Source organism: Monomorium pharaonis, chromosome 3 (assembly GCF_013373865.1).
Source record: "Monomorium pharaonis isolate MP-MQ-018 chromosome 3, ASM1337386v2, whole genome shotgun sequence".
Lineage (NCBI taxonomy): Eukaryota > Metazoa > Arthropoda > Insecta > Hymenoptera > Formicidae > Monomorium > Monomorium pharaonis.
In genome coordinates, this window is record NC_050469.1 from 31,377,834 (window position 1) to 31,390,510 (window position 12,677).

A 12,677-nucleotide genomic window follows, 5' to 3' on the forward strand; every position below is an offset into this window, starting at 1 on the left:
GACGGGCTTCGGATTAAGCAAATGGCGGCAATAATAGTGATTATTCGGATTATGATATCAGAGCGCGAAGTGGGTTCGCCTGGACTTACTGGCAGCCACTAACTGCCGCACCGCCAAATCCTGACTTCAAGACACCGGATTAAAACTATTACCACTTCGCGGCACCTCTTCGGTCTCACTCCGTTTTATTCCGAGGCTTCTTCTTACTCTTTCTGACAGACCCGCGCGTCTCTCTCTCTTTCTCTCTCTCTCTATCTATCTATCTCTCTCTTTCTCTCTTTTTCTCCTCCCTCCCTCTCTGTCTTTTAGGAGATTTTTTTACACTCCTCAAATGTTTCCACCAACTCCTGAGGATCAAGAATCTTGCAGTTACTTTTGCACCGAGAGGAAAGTTGCGCGAAATGTTGATGCTAAGACGAGACATGGTTTCTCATCAGATTAATGATAAAAAGTCTTTTATGATTCACGTAACGCATACGAGACACTACCGTGTCTCATGATCTGTCAGTAAAAAAATGCAGGAAAATTATTTCTATAAATCTGTTTTTGTGCATACAAAAATTACTTCTTTGACATATGGTGCATACAATATTTCTTATCGTGCGAAAAGTTCAAGTTAAAGCGTAGCACAAATTACGAAGTTTGTCAATAAAAAAATTCTATGTAAGAAATTAATAAATTGTTTGGATTTTCGTCACGCAATTATGCCAATCGAAATATTATTTTGTAAAATATCGTATTTTGGAATACTCAGCATATACATATAAAATAACTCGAAATTTTGCAGCATTTTTGACATATTGTTTGCCTACTTTAAACTTCTTTTATTCAGCGACTATTTGATACAGGCAACAGTAATTTTATATTTATGCCAATCTTTATCTAATGGCATCCAACAATTTCGTAGGAAAAGAAAAATTTTTACTTGTGTAGCTAATTATTTGCTAAAACTATTTATACTACTATAGCAAAAGAATTTGTTATTATTGTTGCTATATCAGTTTTTTAACAAAGTATATTTGTCTGCTATGATCATATTGATCATATTGATTATAAACTGAAATATTCTGTTCTAGTTAACAGACGTATTATATACTCGTAAAACACTTTAAAATGTAATTTGTACTTCTAATACGTAAAATGTATTTAAGAAGACAAAATTATTTATATGTGTGTTATGCAGGTTGATAGGTTACAATCCTACAGTAATAAGTTAAGGCACTAAATCTTAAAAATTTTTGGTATTTTTTACTCTTATTTAAATAAAACTTTTAAATAAAACTAATGAAGCAAAAAGGATTTCTTTTATTCTATAAAAGGATTCCTCGAAGTCTCAAGACCTCAAGATTCTCCCCTTCCCATTTCAAGCTAAAAATAAAATAAAATAAATTCGGACAGTACAATTTCGATTATTTCTACTTAAAATTTAATTCAAAAACTTAATATTCAGATCTGCAATGGCACCTACAATATCAGAGACCACAAAACTTCTGTTTACCATAGTGAAATTACAGTTACAGTTTGCAACATAGTTATTTATTATCATAGCCATTCATTAAAGTAGCTAAATTTTTGTGACATGCAACGCCAAGCTAATTAAATTTAGCTATGCTGCTACAGTTTTATGGAATACGTTATAATTGAAATTTAGCTACCACATACAGATTTTTGCTGCAATTAATATTTGTTTTCCAATAGTACTCGAATGACATGAAGACTTGCGTTTTCATAGTTTAAATTAAGCGATACAGAATAGAACCTCGTATTATCTTTCTACATTACACAATCGACATACTCGCACAATGTGAATAAATTGGTGTAATATCACACTCTGTGTGATATCAAAGTTCGTAAAAATCATACTCGTGAAATTTTACGAATGCCCTAAATGAGTGCAGTAAATAACAACAGTTTAGCCGCGATATAACGGTCTGCTCTCCTCCTTGCAAATAATCGTTATAGGAAGTAAGTACAATTTCTACCGCATAATGCGGCCGCGGTGTTGGGGTGAGTGTAGCGCGCTACACTGTCGCGAGCTTCGGTATTAATTCGACAACGAATTGCGAAAGCGACGCCATTCCGCGCGCCACCGTGAAGATCGTCGCCTCTTGGTTGGCTCGCGCGGCTAATTATTGTTTTAAGGATTACCGTTATGTGTTTATTATGCGGCCTGGAGGACCTGCCCTGCCACTCTCTCCTTCCCCTCCCTAACCTCTCACCTGCCTTAATATTTGGTAGATTTCAGCTTGTCCGGGAGCGCCGGCGAGAAATCTACGCCGTTTCTTCCCCTCCACTCGCGCCTCCCCTCGCCACTCCTCCCGCCAAAGTCAGCCTACGTTTATGAATAATTCTCACCTCTTATAACCACCCCCCCTCATTGTCCCCTCCCCCCCCTGTCCCGCCGACCTTTACCCAATCCACTCGCCGGCGCACCGCGAACGTCTCGCCGAACCACCCTCGGTGTGTTCGCCTCGTAAACCCCTAATGCCCGGCTCTTCATCTGCGAACTCCCAGATTCTGAGCTTCGCGGAATAGGCGAATCGCACTCCGTAACACCCGCAGCAAGAAGCGGGAAGTAGATAATGGACACGTGTAATTATACTACAAGCTCTCCGTGACTAATGACCTTATTAAAGGGCTTTTATGGCAGTGATTATCATCTAGGAAAAATGTACTGTCACGTTATTGTCACAGAGTACGCATCATGCGTGATTATCAGAATTTTTTCTCGTATCGAATTTCGAACGAAATTGTAATGACATCTCGTCGCCTAAGCTAATAGAATGATGGAGGAATATGCGAGCGTGATTACTCTCGCCGCGTCTAGTCTCGTCGTGGGGGACGTGAGAGTTTTAGGAAAAGAAATTATATTTGTGCACGATGAAGCACACCGACCGGCGTTTATACTTGAGATTTATTACCCCGATCATTTACGACACGACACGTCGGCATTTAACAAACGATAAAAATTACAGGCCCCGGCGATATCGCTCCGCGTATGCGCGCGGTGAATTGAATTTATATATATTTTTTGATCGAACAAAAAAATGCAGAATGTAACAATGCGTTCGGAGTGGAAGAAATATTTGTCTGGGCGTGATGCGCACGTAATGTTTATGGTGGCGAAAGAGCGCGAACGTGTACACGCCCGGCGACGGTATTTTATATCTTCCACACATGACCGCGCATTCCTCAAAATTTATATTAAAAACCATCGTATCGCGAGTCACTGTTTGCGCGATGTAACTGCCAGATTGCGATTTTGCCGCAGCCGAAAAAATATTCAGTTTTATGTTGTATTTCGGACCGCGCCGACAACCAACCATACTTGTCTAAAAATCAGATGTGATTCTTTTTACATTAAACACTAACTTCAACGGTAATTTCAAGAAAATTGTATAACAAGTATTTAAATAATAAGTAGACTTTAAATTGTCTAAATGGTCTAATGTCGGTAGGTAAAACACAGGTAGGCAACTCTAAATTTAAGTAGATAAATTACTCGTCATGTCAGACCGGCTAAGTGAAAAAAAATGTCGATGGTCAGACAAAGTATCAAACGCGCTATAAAATCTAAAATCCCAATTTACGTAGAGAAAATAAATGATATATAGTATTTAGTCAAATTTAATTATGCCAAAATAAAAGAATCGCTCACGATATTTGTTTTAGCTAATTTTCCTCCGGGTTGACCTACATTGAATTCAGGTTGCATGATGATCAGCTGATTTAAGCTGTTATAGTCGTTTAAGTAGACGCGAGTGTCGTAAAAAAAAAACGTCATATTTGTTGAATGCGCGTATTCTGATATTCGCTCGTGACCGAAAGATAAACAATAAAGAAGACAGATTTACGAGGTGCCATAAAGCTCGCGGGCTAATCTGTCACGCGTGCAAGCTCATTTATTTCCAAACGTGGTACGTTCCGCGGGCGCGTTGCAGAAGCGGTCAATTGACGAGCTGTAGAGGGAGGGAGTTCCTCGAGCATATGTTGAACGTGCTACGGAATATTTCACCCACCGGGGTTGAATCTCACCCCCTTCCTCCCTTTTTCACGCAAACGCGCGAGGATCGCTCTCCTATCTGACCCGGGACGCCGCTGGACGCGGGAAGAGGAAGGGGCCACGTGCGTTTATTTAAAAAATGATTTAACCTAATGGTTTTACATATGTAATCCCGATATAAACCCGAGGCTAATCTCGAGCAGCCACACGCGGTGCTGTGCACACGCACACGTACGAACACCCGCATGACCGTACGGAGAGAGAGAGAGAGAAAGAACGAAAGCACCGGTCTCCAAACATACGACATCCACGTCCTCCGTGCATTCTCACTTTGAATCTATCTTTGGTTGTTTTTTTTTTTTTAAACTTTTTTTCGATGAGCAAGCACTAACGAAAATCACCGGCTTGCCGACCAGCAGCACAGTTGTTCTCGGCGGTGAACGAGGGATCGCGGGGAAGGGGATTGTTTGCGAAGACCGAGCATAGGGTCGCACTGTATTCGCACGCAGGGATGATTTAGATGGTCCCCGATGATATCCGCGCCTTTTGAAAAATGTCGGCACACCGAGGAAAAAGTGTATAAGCCGTTTTACGGTTTACGTGTGTCGCGCTTTATCAGGCCGCTGCGGCCTGAAACTTTATTGCTGGCCGAACGATATTTCTCGTCGAATCAGCGTTAACGAAAGAGTTAAATTACGAGAGGTCGCGCGGAATTAAAAAGCTCGTGGCGTCACGCTTATATATAATTGGACTGTATTTGTTCGCGATAGGAATAAAAATATTCGTTTTATCTCTCGTTCATCGTTTTTACATACTTTATCGCATAATATTCTTCCCTCTTCCTCTCATAGAATATCGATGCGTTTTTTTTACCAGAGAATCAATAACTGAAGCTAAATACACAGAGAAATTTTTGATATTATCTGATTTTGGTTTTAATTTTTTAATAATTCAAAATACAGCGCTTTAATAGGGTAAATTAAGGTATGACGGCCACACGGAGAAGATGGCCAACGGCTATAATTTCTCCATAATTGCTAAATAATGTGTTCTTGTAATTATTTTCAAAAATAATCAATATTTATAATATGTAGTTTATGTACATATGCTATTCAAAATAACAATATTGTTGATATTATGTCACATTTTTACTTTTGACTGCCTGCAAAGTTTTTCACGTGTTCATTAAAAATTGCCACAATGTCGAATAAATTATAATTGAACTGTCACAATTAACGTTAGACACATAACGTAAATGTAAATTGGAATGTGTGATTGTATCTTTTATATCCTTTTCTATTTTTTTAATAAATACTATGACTATCCTTCTCTCACAGTTTGGATAAGATGGCTCATGACTTTTTCAGGACGTATATATTTCAAAAAAGATGACAATCGTGTTGCGCACCTAGTATTTTAAAAAATATTTAAATATATCATAAATATTTTTTTAGTACTAACAATGAATTAAATAGATGCTAAACTTATATTTATTATTTATTATTTATTATTTAAAATGTTAAAAAAATTAAATGTGACATAATATGTAGCAATAAAACTTAATGTGTAAAGTTATAAGTTTTTTTTATTATTTTATAAATTTTAAGTACATAAAATATGTATGACCAACTGTCTTATAATATTATGGCCATCTCTCTCTAAAAGTTATGAAAGATAGTCAATGTTTATGTCCCAATATTTTAAAAATACAAAATTTTTATTAAGTATTTTTTCTTTAATATTGATACTGTTACATGATTTAAGTTTCAGTAAAGAAAAGTATTTTTTTGCATTTAAAAAAACTATGGCAATCATACCGGAATTTACCCTACTACAGTAGTCTTAAATTGTACAGTAGTCTTAAACTTTCTATAGTATGGATTCTACATCTTACTGTATCAAAAGGTTACAAACATATATAATTTAAATAAATAAATTTAATAAAAAATTAATGTATTACAAGTAAATACAATTTCTAAAAGATACTACAGAAGTTTATATTTTTCTCTCCTCTTCTACAAGATTTTTCTAAACTTAATATGTACATAATATATATATTTATTTATTTTTATATTTATATATTTTCCAAAAATCTCTTTTACCTATAATAATAATCTAAATTTAGGGAAGTGTTTTATCTTTGATCCCACATCGATACATAGAACAATTTTTTTTAATAAATATAAAAATAAAATTTAAGTTGTAAGAATTTTTTTTATATTGTATACACGATTTTCTTGTGACGGAGTAGAAAACATCTGCACACGGATATTCAATCGCAATTTGTTCAATTATTGCAACACAAATTGTCCGCACACTTGGCGGACTTAAGCATTCGTTTGCCAACGTTCCTACTTTCGTCTAATCAAAGAATTCCGAGCGTTGCACCGTAGCGGAGAATTTAAATACGCGAGACGTGCTTCAACCGTCATCGTCGTCGTCGTCGTCGTCGTTGGCTTCGTCATCGTCCTCGTCGCCGTCGTCGTCGTCGTCGTCGTCGCGTAACGAAATAAAAGCCGACGGCGAAAGAGAGAGAGACATCTGTCGGTTCTTTTAATTACAGCGGTACGTGTGCTAGCCACGGGCACAGTCCAGGGGGTGCCCGGGCACTCCTGTTCTCGCACTCCGCACTCAGTATCCTTTGTTTGCCATTTTCTGTCGTGGTCCCGTCGCTCACTTACGCTCGCTTCGTCCGTTTCCAGCGGCGCGTTTCATGTCCAGAGACACGCGCTCGCGTGACACAAAGTCGATATCACGATCTGATTCCTCCTCAGCCTTAGAGAAAAATAAACCGCCGAGCTTGTTAATCCATTACGCCGTGAGAGGTTTTATTTTAAATTAATATAAAATGGAGAATTCAGAAATTAAAGATGGAAATGAATTAACTAGGGGCTAAATAATTTTGTCGAGTCATGAATGATTGACTCAACCTACCAGTTTTCATTTGAAATGAAATTTATACTGCACCTATTGTTTCACTGTTCTTAAGTATAACCAATCAAACGTCTAATTATTTATAATGATAAAATTTTCCATGATTTCGTTAAATTCTGTTAGCGGTGCACAGAGTTTACAAATTGATGTCAAGTCGCAACGACGAAACTTCTCCGTGTAATTGCTCTTTCACCCGATGCGCCTCTCTGTCCGTCTGCCTCAACTAACTCGCCTTCAAACAATATATACGACTCGCGCTTATTACACATTGCCTAATTATCCCGCGCCAAGTGCAATACGCTGGCGTGTGTACCACCATGAAATACTCAATGAGGCTCGACACCCTCGTCATCGGGACGCACGCTATCTACGGGCGAGGTAAATGCCGGCGAAGATCGAGAACCGGAACGTGTCAGGACAGGGCAACCGGGAAGCCAACCGGGTACACCAGGCCGTGAGCCGATGGCAGGAGACGCGCGACGACGCTGCCTGGGCGACGCCGCGGCGTCGAGAATTAACGGGCTTAGTTGCCGACGCAGGTGTCGTCGGGAAGGCGAAAGCAAGCGAGAGTCGGGATGAATTACGACGGGAGCGTCAGCCAGCGCCAGCCAGGAGAACGTCGGTCGTTATATTTTGCGCAACATCCCGATTTTATGGGCCGCCCCCCGCGCCCTCGGACCGGAGCCGGTGCGCCCTCCGTTCCCTTTCGGGACGGGAGAACGCGAACTTCCGTTGTGTAACGCGGCTGCCAAGTGCCGGTAAGCGGAATGAGAGGTATGTTCAACAAAAGCAAAATCTAAGAATTGATTGATTAATTATGACGCTATGTGCGTGTGAACACTCGTTATGTTACTAACATTCAAATAGAACATAAAACTTGCTGCTTTATTAATTCTAATGGCTGGGACAACCGAAACCCAGGTATTTGTTAGTTTTCAAAGGTTACTCGTACATTATCTTTATGCCGTAAGGATCGTGAAGAAAAAATCGTGAAGAGCATTGACCAAATTGAACAGTTTATCTATCAATGAAATCTAATAGGAATTATATCTTATGAATAAAAAAATACTTTTAAAGTGCAATTTTTAAAGTTAATCTACAAGAATAAATAAAACTAAGCGTTCTGGCATATTTGAGGCCTTAATTTGCTGTTTCACGTCATATACTGTACATTTTATCCGAAAATTTTGAAGCAATCAATTTCGCGACAAACAGCAATTAGGACCGTCACATCACGCGGTCGGTCGTCAGTTTCTCATCGAGCTCCTTTGATAGCGCGTTGTACGTGTCTTTCGAGCTTGCGTCACAAGCAGGCGGGTTAACGAGTAATGTCTAATCTATGCATCCGCTTATCATAATGGCCCTCGTTATATCGTGAGCATGGCCCGGAAGCCGCCGCCGCCGCCGCCGCCAACCCCCGCCGTCAACCAACCCCTCCATCTTAGCCATCCCTTACTTTACGCGCCGCGCTTCCGCGAGACCGTAATAAAAGTATTCCGTATATAACTGAACGATATTACGCCGTTACGGGCTCTGCTTGCCCGGGCAGAATTAAGCGGTTGAACGTTGTCCCCGCAGGGCGACCCCGGACGAAGTGCACAATCGTTATGAAGGGGTCGGCATGCCGACGTAAAAACCATGCGGCAGCCTGTTACGCCGACACGCGATCAAAGATTATGGAAACGCCATCGGGGCAAACCTAATTCTGCCAAAATAAGACGTGAGTGGGTTGAAAGTTCTCTTGAAACGATACAAAGAAGAATTTGCTCAGCTGCAGAATCTGATGATGATCTGATGCGTAATCTCAGCCTTCTTCTCTTCTCATTTTTTCCATTAATTTGACAGAACGAGAAGATGGATTTATTGGATTCTAAATTCTAAATTGTGACTTTAGCCAATATATCAATTACGAATTTCAAAACTATTCCCATATACTCTGCATATAAATCCAAATCGCCATAATTTTGCGCTCTGGGACGAGTTGAAATTCCGGCCCGCGAGAATAATGACAATCTCGCGAGAAACAAGCGCGACGCGACGCGACGCAGCCGCGGCAAGCCGACCGAACCCGCCGACGTTCTATTAAGCTAAAATCAAGGCCCGCGCCGTGCGGGCTCGCAGCGTCGCTCTAAATTATTATAACGCGAGGAGATCCGCGCGTACCTTCGCGGACAATGAAAGGTACACCGTAACCGTCGCGACGTTTGTTTTGTCGGCCTCGCCGCTCCGCGCAGCGATGCTCTCTCGCCTACATTTCGTATATTTTATTATTACTCTCGCACTTTCCGCGGCTGGACACGGTAACGTTGGCAAGGGGGGTTGACGACGGTGGTGGTTAGCCCGTGGCCGTTATTAATGTCCGCGGCATGCCAGAAAAAGCGAGCAAAAGGCCCCGCACCCGGAGAGAAAAAGACAGTTGGGCATCGGGTATCACTGGCACACAACGTTCTCCGGGATATACACCCCCGTTAGTACATATGTCCCGCGCAGAACGGCGACACGGCCACCAGCACAAGCGCCAGGAGTTCTTAATAATTGATAAAAATGTACGCACGCACCCGGTAAAGAGAACGGGAGAGAGAGATAGGGGCAGGACGTAGAGGAGATAGAACAGGGTAGGGGACAGAGAGACAGGGTTAAAAAAGGGCCAGACACAACGATGGTGATGGTGGTGATGGTGGTGGTGGTGGTGACTCTCACCCTCGCGCACGACTCCAACCCTCCTGTGTCCGCCGGACTCGCCACCGTTTCGTTGACAAAGGCATACGCAACGATTTATTCGCACTTTTCACCGCGACCTCTCCCGGGAATTTTTCTTCGTTCTGTCACAATTTCGGAATTATCAGAATTTATGCCTACCCTTTCATGCGCGTGGCCAGGCGCGCCCGCGCGCATATTCTGATAGGTATTAAGCTGTCTTGATTACCGCGATGCCGGTTGCCCGCGGAGATGCTCCGCGCGTTCGATGGCGCGTTGAATATTCCTAAATAAAATGAATGGCAACAGGACCAACGCATTTAAGGGTGCTCGCAACCCCCATTGTATATTCGATATTCGTTGACGCTGGCACCGAAAAAAGATTTTTGAAGAGAGCACATCATAAATATCTATTTTCTGATCATTTATTTTTAATGAAATAGTATTGCTATCTAAGATTTTAATATTGCACATTTTTCACGAGGGTAATGCAATGAATAAAAATGTATATAAAATCCAGTTAATATTTTATTCCGTTTCTACTTTTTTCCGGGATATCATTTTGGCATCTGCTAAAAATCCCAAGTTGATAATTAAAGGATACACGGTTCTTAAAAATTTTGATATCGTTTTTCAATATCTAATTAAGACAAAAGAGATATCAATATTTTTATTCGTCTTAATATGTCTTTGACATTTGTTACATTAAGATGAAATAATTGATTAATCAAGAAAGAAATCAACTTGTTTTTATTCCTAATAGATATTTGCTCCGAAATGTCTTTGATACTGGTATATTCACGGACCGAATGTGTCCGACAAAACTTTAAATTAACATATTTTTGCTTAAAATTAACGTAATTAATTAATCTCTTTTACTTTTATTTTAAAAGTAAAAGATCTAAGATTTAAAAAATCAAAACCCAAAGAAAATTAGATGAACTTAAAATTTAAGGTTTTGAGAAACAGTTAATAATTTTTCATAACTAAGATCTTGGCGCGTAATTGAAAAAAATATTTTATTATAATTTACTGGACCTGCGAATACTAGAAATTAATAATTGTATGTATACATAATGCTATCTTATGGAAGCTTTATTGAAGAAGCAATCCCTCAGCAATGTGCAAGACTTAAATCCAAGATCGATAAAAACGTTTAATAAAGCACGAATTCCTTGTCACGAGAGTGGCCGGGCACTGCCAACGCGATTTACCGGAAATTTTTCGTCGTAAACAAAAGAATGAAAGACCACGCAGCTGCTCGAATCTAATTAAGAAATTCTTACACGGCAGTGCTGCGCATTCTGCCACACCCTCATGTCCCGACCTCACCTCTGTCTATCTCTCTCTTTCTTTCTCGTCCGGGGCACGTCTAGAAAAATTAAAAATAATTTTCCTACGTAAACGTATTAACCCCAGTGGCGGTGGACGGGCTTTTTGCGCTGCGCTTTTCTCGCAATTTGTACAAAGAACAGTACGGACCTGACTTCAAAGTAGATCTTATACGGTGTCGTATCATTTTATTCCAGGAACTTCCCTGCGTATTACTCGTTATTGCATTTAAGTCACTGCCGCTTCCGTCGCGGCCGTCGCTCGTCCGCCCTTATTTAAGATTCCGAGACGAATTTCGTAACTTTCTTCATAAATGGGCGAATTAAATAGTAACGTTCACGTAGAGCGCAAACGATTACGAGCTCCACACATCAGGATTGTAATAAACAAAGCGTAGCGGTCTCCCAGAGAAAAAATTTGATGGACGATCACTCAAGAAAATTATCCAGATAGAAATAATAACAGCAACATTTGAGAACAATAGATCTTTCATGAAAAAAAAAGCTTCGCGAAATGTGCATGAACTTTATTTGTAAAAAAAGTTTTAGAAAGATTCTTCGGGAATGAAGTGGAAGCTACACTGAAGAAGAAGAGAATGGACCCGAGTTACCCGAGATTCGAATATATTTCCTCGGAGTCAAATAATCTTTATTATCTTCACGCGGATGAATCTGTAAGCTTGACTCTTGTGGTTTGCTGATCATCGGAAGGCGCCAACAAACGGGAGATAAGCGACGGACGCTCTCCCTTCTCTCTTCCTTCCTCTCTCGGTTCTCCCATCTTTTCTTCCTTAGTAATAAATTCCGGGGAAAAACCTATCTGGATTTTCCGCTCGTCCTTCACGACGTTCAACCTAAAAATTTATTAGATTATAAAGCCATTAATGCTCATCCGCGCAACCGAACGCGCCTTTCCTTACTTAGGCGCGAATCCAGCTTGGATCGATGTCTCACACTTGCGAAACTCCATTCTCATTCCTTTGTTTTAATTATACATAACGAACCGTAATCTATAAACATGTATTTTTTAATGGTTTTAAAACTTATTTATAGAAATGTAACGTATTGTGATTGAGCATATTACAAGTGTAAAATTTAATTTTCTAATATCTTCAATAATTTTTTATTTAATTAGTTGAAATGAACGAATGAGTGTTGCGTCAAGAGATTCGAGATATCAAACACGTGTTTTATTTTTTGTTTCAAACTTTAATTCTGTGTATATTTATTATATATTAAACTACACTATATGAGAGAAAAGATTATCAATTATTTTATATAAAATACTTTAAATAGTACTTAAATTTACTAATAATAAGTACTCTTATATTATATGTCAGTTAAATACAAATACTCGAAGAATTTTAATCAAATTGAAAAATTTAGCAAGTTAACAACCTTTTTCTGAATATTTAATTAGTAATATAATATAATATTAGTAATATAATTTGCGAATTTAGCAAGGTAATTGAATGTTACGTCTCACAAATTATTATTTGTTTTTTATGATTCCAGAAATCATAATTTCGGCGACTTTGAAGCAACCACAGAGATTCAACGAGTACGATGGCACCCGGGTTCTACGAATGATTCTCATCTATTGATTCTGACATCTGAAAATTCTTTCCGGTAATTAAAAAAGTGCAATCATTCAAATATTATTCAACTGAAACGTCCTTATTTTAACTCCCATTATTATTATTTATTAATAT

At 39.3% G+C, this 12,677-nt stretch overlaps 1 protein-coding gene across 1 annotated transcript in view; it reads left to right on the top strand.

Moving 5' to 3' along the window:
* Positions 1–12,677, top strand: part of LOC105836860 (nuclear pore complex protein Nup88) — an 80,974-nt gene that overhangs the window by 60,315 nt on the left and 7,982 nt on the right. Inside the window, exon 3 of the mRNA XM_012681186.3 lies at positions 12,481–12,594. Within this exon, the coding sequence (XP_012536640.2) occupies positions 12,481–12,594 (114 nt within the window). The remainder of the gene's footprint in view (positions 1–12,480; positions 12,595–12,677) is intronic.